The following is a 9,794-nucleotide window of genomic DNA, read 5'->3' as shown; positions in this document are numbered from 1 at the left end:
AAGATTTTCTTTTTGTAAAAACTGAAAAAACAAATTTGTATAAACTGAATTTTTTTTTTGTAAAAACAGAAAAAAAATATTTCGTTTTTTAACAAAATATTTTTGTTTTTTAAAAACTGAAAAAATTATTTTCAACAAAATATTTTCGTTGTTGAAAAATATTTTTTTTCAGTTTTTTGAAAGATTTGTTTTTTTGATTAACTCAAAATTTGTATTAATCAAAGTATATCTGTACAAGGCCATGTAACCCAGCTACAATCTCTACTCACTAGCTCATCCTAGTTACAATTTGCATTCTTCTGACCAACTAGGCATACTACTACAAAACTCTAGTTTCAACCACTTTGTACAGGTAATTACATGAAAATTCAAGNGCACAATCTTTGCTCCTCGAATATGCTTTGCTGAAACCTTATCATATTCCTTTCGCTCCAGATACTATATACTAGCATTGCAAACACATAGCTGATAATTGCTGCCTTCCCTGTCTTTTTCCTGGCCATATTACTTGCCCAGTTTAGTTCTTCTCTCCAATCTTTTATACTTCTCTTTATGTCAAGCCATAGCAGTAGTCTTGTCCATAATCTATTTGTGACTGGGCAATCAAAGAAGAGATGGTGTTGTGTTTCTGTGATAGCCTTGCAGAATTCACATTCCTGTGGCACCTGTATTCCCATCCTGCTAAGTCTATCCACAGTAGCTAATCTTTCATGTGTAGCCAACCATGTTATAAATCTATATCTAGGATGAATGTTTGGCTGCATAATTAAGTTCCTCCATTGCACTTTCTGGTACTGTAGCATCAACATTAAGTAAGCTTGCTTTATAGAAAATTTGCCATGTACCACTAGTGGCTTCATTTTGTCACCCAGGGAACCCTGTACTTGTTGCTGATGTATATCATTCCTTGTTTCTATTATTTTCCTGATTACCCAAGCTGCAGTCTTAGGTATAGGCATGTACAAATTTGTTTTGTAAAAGCTGGAAAAACAAATTTGTAAAAACAGGAAAAAAAAAAAGACTTTTTGTTTTCTAACAAAATATTTTCGTTTTTTAAAAACTAAAATTTTTAAAAAAAACTGGAAAAAATGAAAATAGGGGTCGGGTTGTGGGTTTTTTTAAAAACGGGTCGGGTAAAAAAAGGAAATGAGTCGTTTTAATCTGGTGTTGCCACGTGGCACTCCATTCAAAATAGGGGTACTTTTGTTTCAAAGTATGACAGTAGGGGTATAGATAACCCAATAGTATGACGGTAGGGGTATAGATAGCCCAATAATATAACGAGGGGTAGAGGTAAACAATATTTGAAAGTAGAGGGGTATATTTAGCCCTTTTCCGTTTTAAATAAAGACTCCCAACTCTCAATCGGAAATCGCAGTTGTGGTCTCGTTTGCGGGTAAGAGAATTAACCACATTTACGCGTCAATCCCAATTAAATGATATACTAGTTAAAGAGTTAAAAAAAAAATTGATTTCTCCCAAGCAATTGATATGGGAAGACCTCGTATCAAAATTGTTACTATAGTGAGCACAATTTATATTTTATTGGTAAACATTTTCAACGTTGTATAGACATACATACACTTTTCTTTTTCTCTTTTAGAAGGAAGGGCGACGAGAGTTTAATTGTATTATTTCTGCATCGGTATTGAGCTATAAATTGTGCATGTTTATGCAGGTAACAGCATTTCAGAACTCCTCGATACGATCAAGCCAGTTGACAATGGTTGTATATAGGCCCTTAGTGTCATTTAAGGCAACAGTCTTAACCACTTGCGCAACAGCATCTGCTGGAGTGTATACCGCTCCTACTCGCCATTTTGGTTCCTAACCACTCAAAAAAATAAAAAAAAAAGAATCACATTGTGTTGAAATGAACGAATAACGCAATGTTCACTTATAAGAGCAATTTTCATATTCTATATGAAAATAGAATATGAGTGATGGACTGTACAAGGATAAGGGAGTTTCCATTATCATTGCGTGGTACTATCCTTTTTAACAATTTCAGCTTGAAAATGATGCCAAAATGTGCACTTTTCAGGGGACTCGTGCTGGTAACAAGTAGAACTGATATCACTCGCTAGAGTAGTATCACATGTACTTAGAGTTCTCCTTATTTCTATAGCTAGTTAAAACAAGTGAATAAAGCAAATCACGCAACAATGTGCAAGTTACCTGTACGCACGGTGTGATGTGGTTACCAGTTAATGCAATTTTCTCCACCTTTCCACCGAAAGATTCTACTCGGGGCTTCAATGTCTCTTCAAGCCGATCTGTCTCATCGATCGTATCAGAGTCAAACTTCACCTGAAATAAAGGTTCAAGCCCGTCAAAACTAGCATTGACTTTCAATCAGAAACTACTTTTCTGGATGATAAAAACCATAATATGAATACCAGCAGTGTGCGCTTGACGTTGTATGAGTTTTTGAAACACTCAAGATTTTCAGAGGGTGTTGGCTTGAACTCTGATATCCCTTGAGCAAGCTAAAGAAACAACAATCTCATTAGACCGATAACTAAGACCAAAACCATAATCTGCTTAAATTTGAAATGCATGAAGAGAGAGAGAGATTCAGCAAGATATATAACATTCAAAACTGTAACAACATGTAAGGGAGACAACAAATTTTTCAACCAAATTGCAGGATCACCAAATAAAATGGACAGAACATACCTCGCCAAATACCGAAGGCAACTGATCAGCAAATTTAGTCAACGAAACAACTGTTTCTGGATCATAATCAGGGATGATTGTTCCAGCTGTATCAAGTAACACCCTCAATGCATCTCCTACATAGTAGGTCATATATATACAGTGAACGACAACTCATTGAAGCTTGATCAAGCGCATGCAAGATTGTTGTCTTAGACCAGAATTACTAATACAAAAAAATCATATTGATACATCACTCACTCCATTCAACCCCTATTTCCAGCATTGCAACATCTGTAACTCTTAAACTTTAATTGAACTTTGCAAAAAGCTGTAACACGATCATCAAGAAGACTGAAGTATTAAAAAGGGTACAAATTAGAGTGTCTAAAGAAGCTTCTTGCTGATAGCTTAAGTTACTGTTATGTATACGTATCAATACGGTAAGATTTCAATAGAATATCAGCCTTATTTTTCTTGATCATCTTGATTTTTTTGGCCCTAGTTTCATACATAATGCTGTCAAAATTTTGACATGGGGATGGTAAGATTTAAAATTAAGTTTCCTTTTCATTTTTCCTTCTCGTCGCCTTAGTGTCGTGGGTTGGATGTTCATGCTATTTCACATGAGAATAGATCCAACCTTTACCAAACTCATACTATCACTCGCAAGAACGAATTAAAGTCCATGAGTGAAACCAAAATCAGGTTACACATACTGGGAGGGTGTTGGGTTATGTAGTATTCCACTCACTGAGATTATTAAAAAAAAAAAGAAAGAGTTATGTGGAGTCCCACATCTGGTATATATAGACAACTGAAGGGTTTATAGAAGTCCTGGATTACTTCATCTAGTGGCGTAAGATTTTGCTGCATGTTTAAATTCTTTCACATGAATTAATGTGCAAAGTTATTAACTTCTTATGCCAAACATCAACAAGACATCGTCAGTATCATTCAGGTTAAAGAAACTGTTGTAGTCCCTCATTAAGAATCGGTCAAAATTTTAGTAGTAGTATCTAAGATATATATTAACAAGCCAAAACCAAAAACAACATTAAGGCAGGTCGGTACCATATTCACAAGATAAAAAACAAAAAAGCTAGTGGTATCAGCTCAGGTCACAGTGAGCCTAGCAAATCAACTAAAGATTCTACCTCCTCTAGCAAATCAGCTAAAGCTCACACTAGGAGGATATTTTTACTTCTGCTTGATCTTAAAAGATTATATCTCTACATCTAATAGCCATTTTAAAACGAAGTCGATTGATGCTCCACAAAAAGTGTAATATCAGAAAAGGTAAAAGTGGGATTTCTTGTAATTTGGCATCAAATGACTAGACTCATACACAGTTTCTAAGATCAACTGGTAGACAGCACATCGGCTTGTCCAGTTGCAGGAGAAGTAGAAAAAGGAGAAAGAGAGAAGGAAACAAAAGAGTGTAGTAGGCAAAGCAGGAAAGGAGAAATTAAATAATATTCACATGTTCCATTGAATTTGACCCACTTTCCTTTTTTCCGGTACAAAAACTTCACCTATTTCTTGAAATGAAATTTTTTCTTCCTTGAACAATTTAAACTCATAAACAAATATTAAATCATCTACATTTTTCTAATTAAGTATTCTACTTCTAAATAAAGGGCAGCCCGGTGCACTAAGCTCCCGCTATGCGTGGGTCCGGGGAAGGGTCGGGCCACAAGGATCTATTGTCTAAATAATTCAGACAATTTTTTGAACACTTCTGCACCAATCTCAACATAAGAATCAATTTAAGCATTTTATTCTTAAGCTCTACATAAGTAAAATTAGTTAGATGGAGTAGCAGTTACTTGCAAGATTGCTGCATAAAGGAAATAGGAATTGACATCTCTAAACAAGAAAATCAGAATTTAATGTTTCTAGACACTTCAAACTTATGGTTGATCATGTTTTGAAACATATTTTTCTTATGAACACCCTACCACCCTACCAAGAGGAGGGAAAACTTTTTCCAAAACTCTCTTTCAACTTTCCTCACCCCCCAATCGCCACCCTCGCCACCCCGGCCCCTAGACCCTCGACCTACCACCACGCATCTCGATCTCACCCCAACCATAATACTTCCCCCGGCCCCCAAATCCCGCCACCCCTCCCCTGATGGCCCTCGGACTTGGGGACCCGAATCCCAACCTAAAGTTCAAGGGGTCGTGTTCGACGTCAGGATCAAGGTTCGGGGGTTGGGTTCGAGGTTCGGGGTCGGGGTTGGGTTCGAGGTTCGTGGTTCGAGGTCGAGTTCAGGATATAGGATCGAGGTCAACGGTTGGGTCAAGTTCGAAGTTTGGGGTCTGGATGGGAGTTCGAGGTCGCGGTCAAGATCGGGGATCAGAGTTTGAGTTCAGGGTCGGTCTTCGAATTCGGAGTTGGGGTCATAATCACAATCCGGGGATCATGGTCGGGGTTCGAGTTTAGGGTCAGGGTCGGAGTTCGAGTTAATGGTTGGGGTCGGAATCAAGGTTCGAGGTTGGGGTTTGGGGTCAATGCCGAACCCAACACTCCAATCCCAAACCCTTGTTCCGACCCCAACACCTAACCCTTGACCCGATCCTAATCCACCTATCTCGACCTCGACCCCAAACTCCGACCTTGTTCGTGACCCAAGCCCCCAAAACCTCCATCCCGGTCCTAACCCCAACCCCGATCCTGACCCTAGCCCCGACGTTGAACCTTAGTCTGAAATGTTAGGAAATGAGTAGAGAAGGCGGCTGGTCCGAAAGAATAAAAGGGTTAGTGGAAGATATGTGATATATTAGGTATTGAGTAAAGGTGAGGGAGACGTGGACGGTTAGGAGCTAATAATAAAAGAAACGAGATGAACGGCCCAGATTGGAAGATGAAGAGTAGGTCATCGAACGGTCCAGATTGACTTCTAACAATTATAACAACTAACGGAAACGGAAGAGGGGAGTTAGTTAGAATCCGGTAATTTGCTACTTTCTCTCTCTAATCCGTTCCTAATTCTCTCTTCCCTCTTCTTCTATATCCTTCCTCACCTTCATTTCTGTTCTTTCAGGTGCTCAGCTCATCAATGGAGTTTGGACCTAATCTTCCAATTTTGTTGTAACCATTCGAATTAATCAATAAAGCTTCCGATTTGAATTTCATTCCTTTGTTCAATTACAATTTTGTGTCAATTTTCCAAGTCTATTACATGAAACCCCAACTTCGACCCTCAGACGCTGACCACCCCGAACTCCAACGCTGACCCGAACCCTAAAGCCAACTCTAACCCAGAACATCGGCCTCGGTCCCTGACCCCCGACCTGAACCCCACTGTCCTGCCCCGATCCTCCCCTGTCCCTTACCCATTCCATCTCCCATAGTGTTTGCGTAGATTATATATTTTCCAAAATATATTTTCTGCTAACTAACCAAACACTAGAAAATAAGTTAGAAAAAAAACATTTTCTATAGAAAACATTTGCCTTCATACCAAACAGTCAAACACACCCTAAAGTCTTTCATATTTTCATCCATGCAAAAGAGATAGGAGAAATCTAATTGTTTGAGGTGATTAATAAAGACAAAGAGCTATGTGCATTGTAATTTGTTTATTACATTAATCATTTTTGCATCACCTCAAACAGATATTATATCTATCCCCAAATGATTTTAGCTTTGTCCTGGGTAGTTTGCTACTCCGAGATTTTTGTGATATGGGTATGTCACAATGAAAAGAAACAAATAAAATATCGTGAAGCTTACAACTGCTTTCCTTTTCTTTTTCTCATCGCGCCCCAAAAAAACAACGAACTAATATCAGCACTGCCCTCGGTAGCTCTGAACCGTTAAGATAGAGCAGGTAATTGTCAAGGTTAATTAGTTAGATTGAGTAAGTAAAATTTCACTTGCAAATAGTGAGTCTCCCCAATCTTACTTGAATGAGAGCTATAGTTTCAGCACAACATACTACAAATATGCAGAAAATCACTACTATGATTTCTAGGGGGGATTAATAATAGAGAAGCAGTTAGATTGATCTACCTGAAGCGGATTGAGCTATTGAATATACTGGAGATATAACAGGAATCATCTGGCCAACAAGAAGACCTAACTGCAAATATGGGATCAAAACCTCAAGAAATGATGCATTTTGGCAGCAAATTGTTCTATGGAGAAAATAAAAGCAAGACTTGAAGTTCCTAGAGAAACAAATTGTTGCAAGATTTCATGCTTCTTTCAAAAAAGTAATTACGGCATCTGATCCTTCCTCGTCCACATTTACTCCTATCAGAAAACACCTATATTACAAGCCAGTACCATACATAGTTCTCCTAATAGATTATCAACCATCCCTTAATCCACACCCTTCAACGAACACACGAAAAGAAAAGAAGAAAGTGCTTAAATTTGTCTAACACTCTGCTCGCCTATTTTCTCTATCAAACCATAAAACAAAATACAAGGCAGATAAGCTTCTGTTGGCTTCCATCCGATTTGCCATCAGGGAGTAGGAAAGGAAAAAGAATGGAATGAAGTAAAGCAAGTTATCAGAGACTCAAGTACTCTCTTTGATGCCAGTGGCGTGCCATTAGACCAGATCTAGATCTTTCTCCTTAGCAGTCAATTTGTTTTAGCACTCGTGCTCTCTCCCACTTTTTTCATTCTATATCATTGTTTCTATTTGTTATAAACCTCACAAAAGCATATTTAACTTTGCTAACATGAAATGATAACAGCATTTCATACGCTTTTATTAAAAATTCAGGCTTCTTTCTTTGTTCATTTTTGGCGGGGTCTCGAGCAGGCAAAGATAATTACCTTGACCTCGGAAAAGGAACTAGACAAAAGTATGCCATTAAGATTATGAGATATCATAAGTTGAGAAGGAACACATAGCAGCGGAAAGATAAGTTGAAGCATTTGTACAGAAGCCATAACCACACACGGATGTTCAATACTTTAGGAATTAAAGAAGAATAAAGGGAACAAAGTAAAAGAAAAAATCAATTTTGTTATTCTCAAGCTACAATGGATTGTATATTGTCTCTAGATAGATGATGAATGACGAAAAACACTAGGCGAAAGACAATATAGCTGCACAAAATTAGAATGTCAAAAGCAAAATATAGCATGTGAGGAAGAGACAAGTTACCTGCTCAAAATATGGCACTGCCTCTGACGCTGGCCTATTGTTGTATGATATTATAATATTAGCCTTCATGAAAGATACAAAAATGGATTCAGTAAGACATTCATTTCTTTGAACTAAAGGTTCAGAATTCTCTATGACTGCAGTCTGCAGGTAAATGGAGGTAGACTGTAAGCCAAATGTCAAAAGCCAAACCTTAGGTATCTTCTCACAAAAATAACTTCCTGTAAGTGCTTGAATAAGAGCACCATTACTGCAAAATGCACAGTACCGAAAAACAAAAAAGAAGACATCTTAGCCAGGTAAAACTATATTCACCTCTAGCACTTCAAAGTAAAAAGAGTTAAAATTAGTGAACGCATTTGAAACAAGCCGATTAAGCAAATCTAATTCAGACTGAGCTCCATTAATTGCACACAAAAAGAATGATATACTTCTATATTTAGAAATAATTTTAACATTAAATTCCATTACTCTAAGTGAAATTTTTTATAGCCACACAAATGTTATGCATATTTAAGACAAGAAGTATCAAAATACTTTCTTGAAACTTGGTGCTGAGTCAATCTAATTACTGAGTAACCCATTAAAAATAACAAGCCTTTGGACAAAAATATTAGGAAACAACAATGGAAAAACAGAGTGATTCAACTCTAATTAATTACCTGTGGCCAACAGAGTAAAGTGGCAAATCAACAATGTCAGCAGCAGAAAGGCCAGAATCAGGCAACCCTGATGCTAAAATTGAACCAAAACAAGCATGAAATCTCTCGAAAACCTGTCTTGTGACTTGGGCATGATCAAATGTCACCTTGTAAGGCACACAAATTATCAGATACCCTTCTCTCGCCAAATTCTCAAGCAAATAACTGTTAACAAAGAAAAAACCAACAACAAAAAATCAATAAAAGATTAAAACTTTAATAACAATTCCAGAATACAACTTGTTTAACCTGTAAGAAACTTCAGGAACAGCTCCAATAAAAGCACCACCAACAAATTTGATTATAGCTTTGGGTTTTTTACCCTTTGGTGGAGGAATTACCAAACAAGAATCCATCCTTTTGTAAAACTTAGCAGTAGTGGCGTTATTGTAATTGGTTATTGTGGAGTTGAAACTTCCAATTCCCACATAGTCATTTGAGAGAGACATTTTAGGAAACTTAAAGAACTCCGGGTTCTTGAGCTTTAGAGGAGAAAAGGGGCGAAATAAATCTGTACATTTACTTGGAAAAAAAGGTTTTTGTTTGATTTCATGAAGATTAGAAGTGAAAGTAGTAATGTAAGCTGCAGAAGTAGAAGCCATCTCTCTACTGCGAGAGTGAAGCAGTGAGGGAAAATGGAGAGTGGAGCATCTTTTTAATTTGTGGAGTTGTGGAGGTTTTTCTGTTACGTGGCATGATTTTAGTGATGTTTTGGAGATTCTTTTTTCTTTTACCAAGCTATAGCAATGACAAATTATGTACTAAAATTATTTTAGTTGTAAATTTTTTTTAACCAAATGGCATGAAGTATAGAACCCTTCATTTCTAAGACGGAAAAGGGCCTAAAGAAGTATGGAACAAAAAACCACATACCGTTTAACTTTTGGCTCAACTATGTCCTTATTTCTAACAGCTTTCTATTTAAAAAAAGAAAAAAAAAATTAATCCACGTGTTATATTTTCATTGACTGAACTTAAAATCCAGCCCTAAACACTAACCTACTCGTAACCCCCCCCATTACCGACCTGTCCCCCTGTAATTTATTTTAACCCAAAGAATCCATTCTTTAAAGACGCAAGAACGTCTTCTTCTTCTTCTTCTTCTTCTTTTTTTCATTAGGATTCTTCAAATTCTCCATCTCCCTTCTCCCATCACGCATCTCCAGTTGCTGATCTTTGTATTGATGAGAGACAAAGAATTACTTCCGATGGTATTATAGTGGTCGGGTAAACTTCTTAAGATTTTGATGTATGACATACTTGTCCACTGTGCGATACTGAACTTTGTAAGATATCTGTAATAC

General features: G+C 37.1%; 2 protein-coding genes across 3 annotated transcripts; both read right to left on the bottom strand.

The window, feature by feature from the left end:
- LOC109226194 lies at nt 369-959 on the bottom strand. The gene has a single exon (XM_019390987.1). The coding sequence runs from the start codon at nt 957-959 to the stop codon at nt 369-371; it is 591 nt and encodes a 196-aa protein (XP_019246532.1).
- LOC109225797 lies at nt 1,500-9,166 on the bottom strand. Of its 2 annotated transcripts, none has more exons than XM_019390578.1 (9): nt 8,740-9,166; nt 8,452-8,655; nt 7,982-8,039; nt 7,790-7,852; nt 6,679-6,748; nt 2,680-2,795; nt 2,400-2,489; nt 2,179-2,310; nt 1,500-1,834 (listed from the first exon to the last, which is right to left on the bottom strand). In XM_019390578.1, exons 1-9 carry the CDS (start codon nt 9,090-9,092, stop codon nt 1,766-1,768), a joined length of 1,155 nt encoding a protein of 384 aa, XP_019246123.1. In that variant the 5' UTR covers nt 9,093-9,166; the 3' UTR covers nt 1,500-1,765. The 2 variants fall into 2 exon arrangements, with proteins under 2 accessions (XP_019246123.1, XP_019246122.1); XM_019390577.1 differs by having other exon boundaries at nt 1,500-1,827; nt 8,740-9,165.

This window comes from Nicotiana attenuata, chromosome 5, assembly GCF_001879085.1.
Source record: "Nicotiana attenuata strain UT chromosome 5, NIATTr2, whole genome shotgun sequence".
NCBI lineage: Eukaryota > Viridiplantae > Streptophyta > Magnoliopsida > Solanales > Solanaceae > Nicotiana > Nicotiana attenuata.
This window is presented reverse-complemented; position numbering and strand designations above follow the sequence as displayed.

Coding starts and splice junctions, on each gene's coding strand:
- LOC109225797 (XM_019390577.1), bottom strand. CDS start 9,092: ATGGCTTCTACTTCTGCAGCTTACATTACTACTTTCACTTCTAATCTT. Junction 8,656..8,739: donor GTTCCTGAAGTTTCTTACAG/GTTAAACAAGTT, acceptor CTTTGTTAACAG/TTATTTGCTTGAGAATTTGG. Junction 6,749..7,789: donor CAGTGCCATATTTTGAGCAG/GTAACTTGTCTC, acceptor CCATATTTGCAG/TTAGGTCTTCTTGTTGGCCA.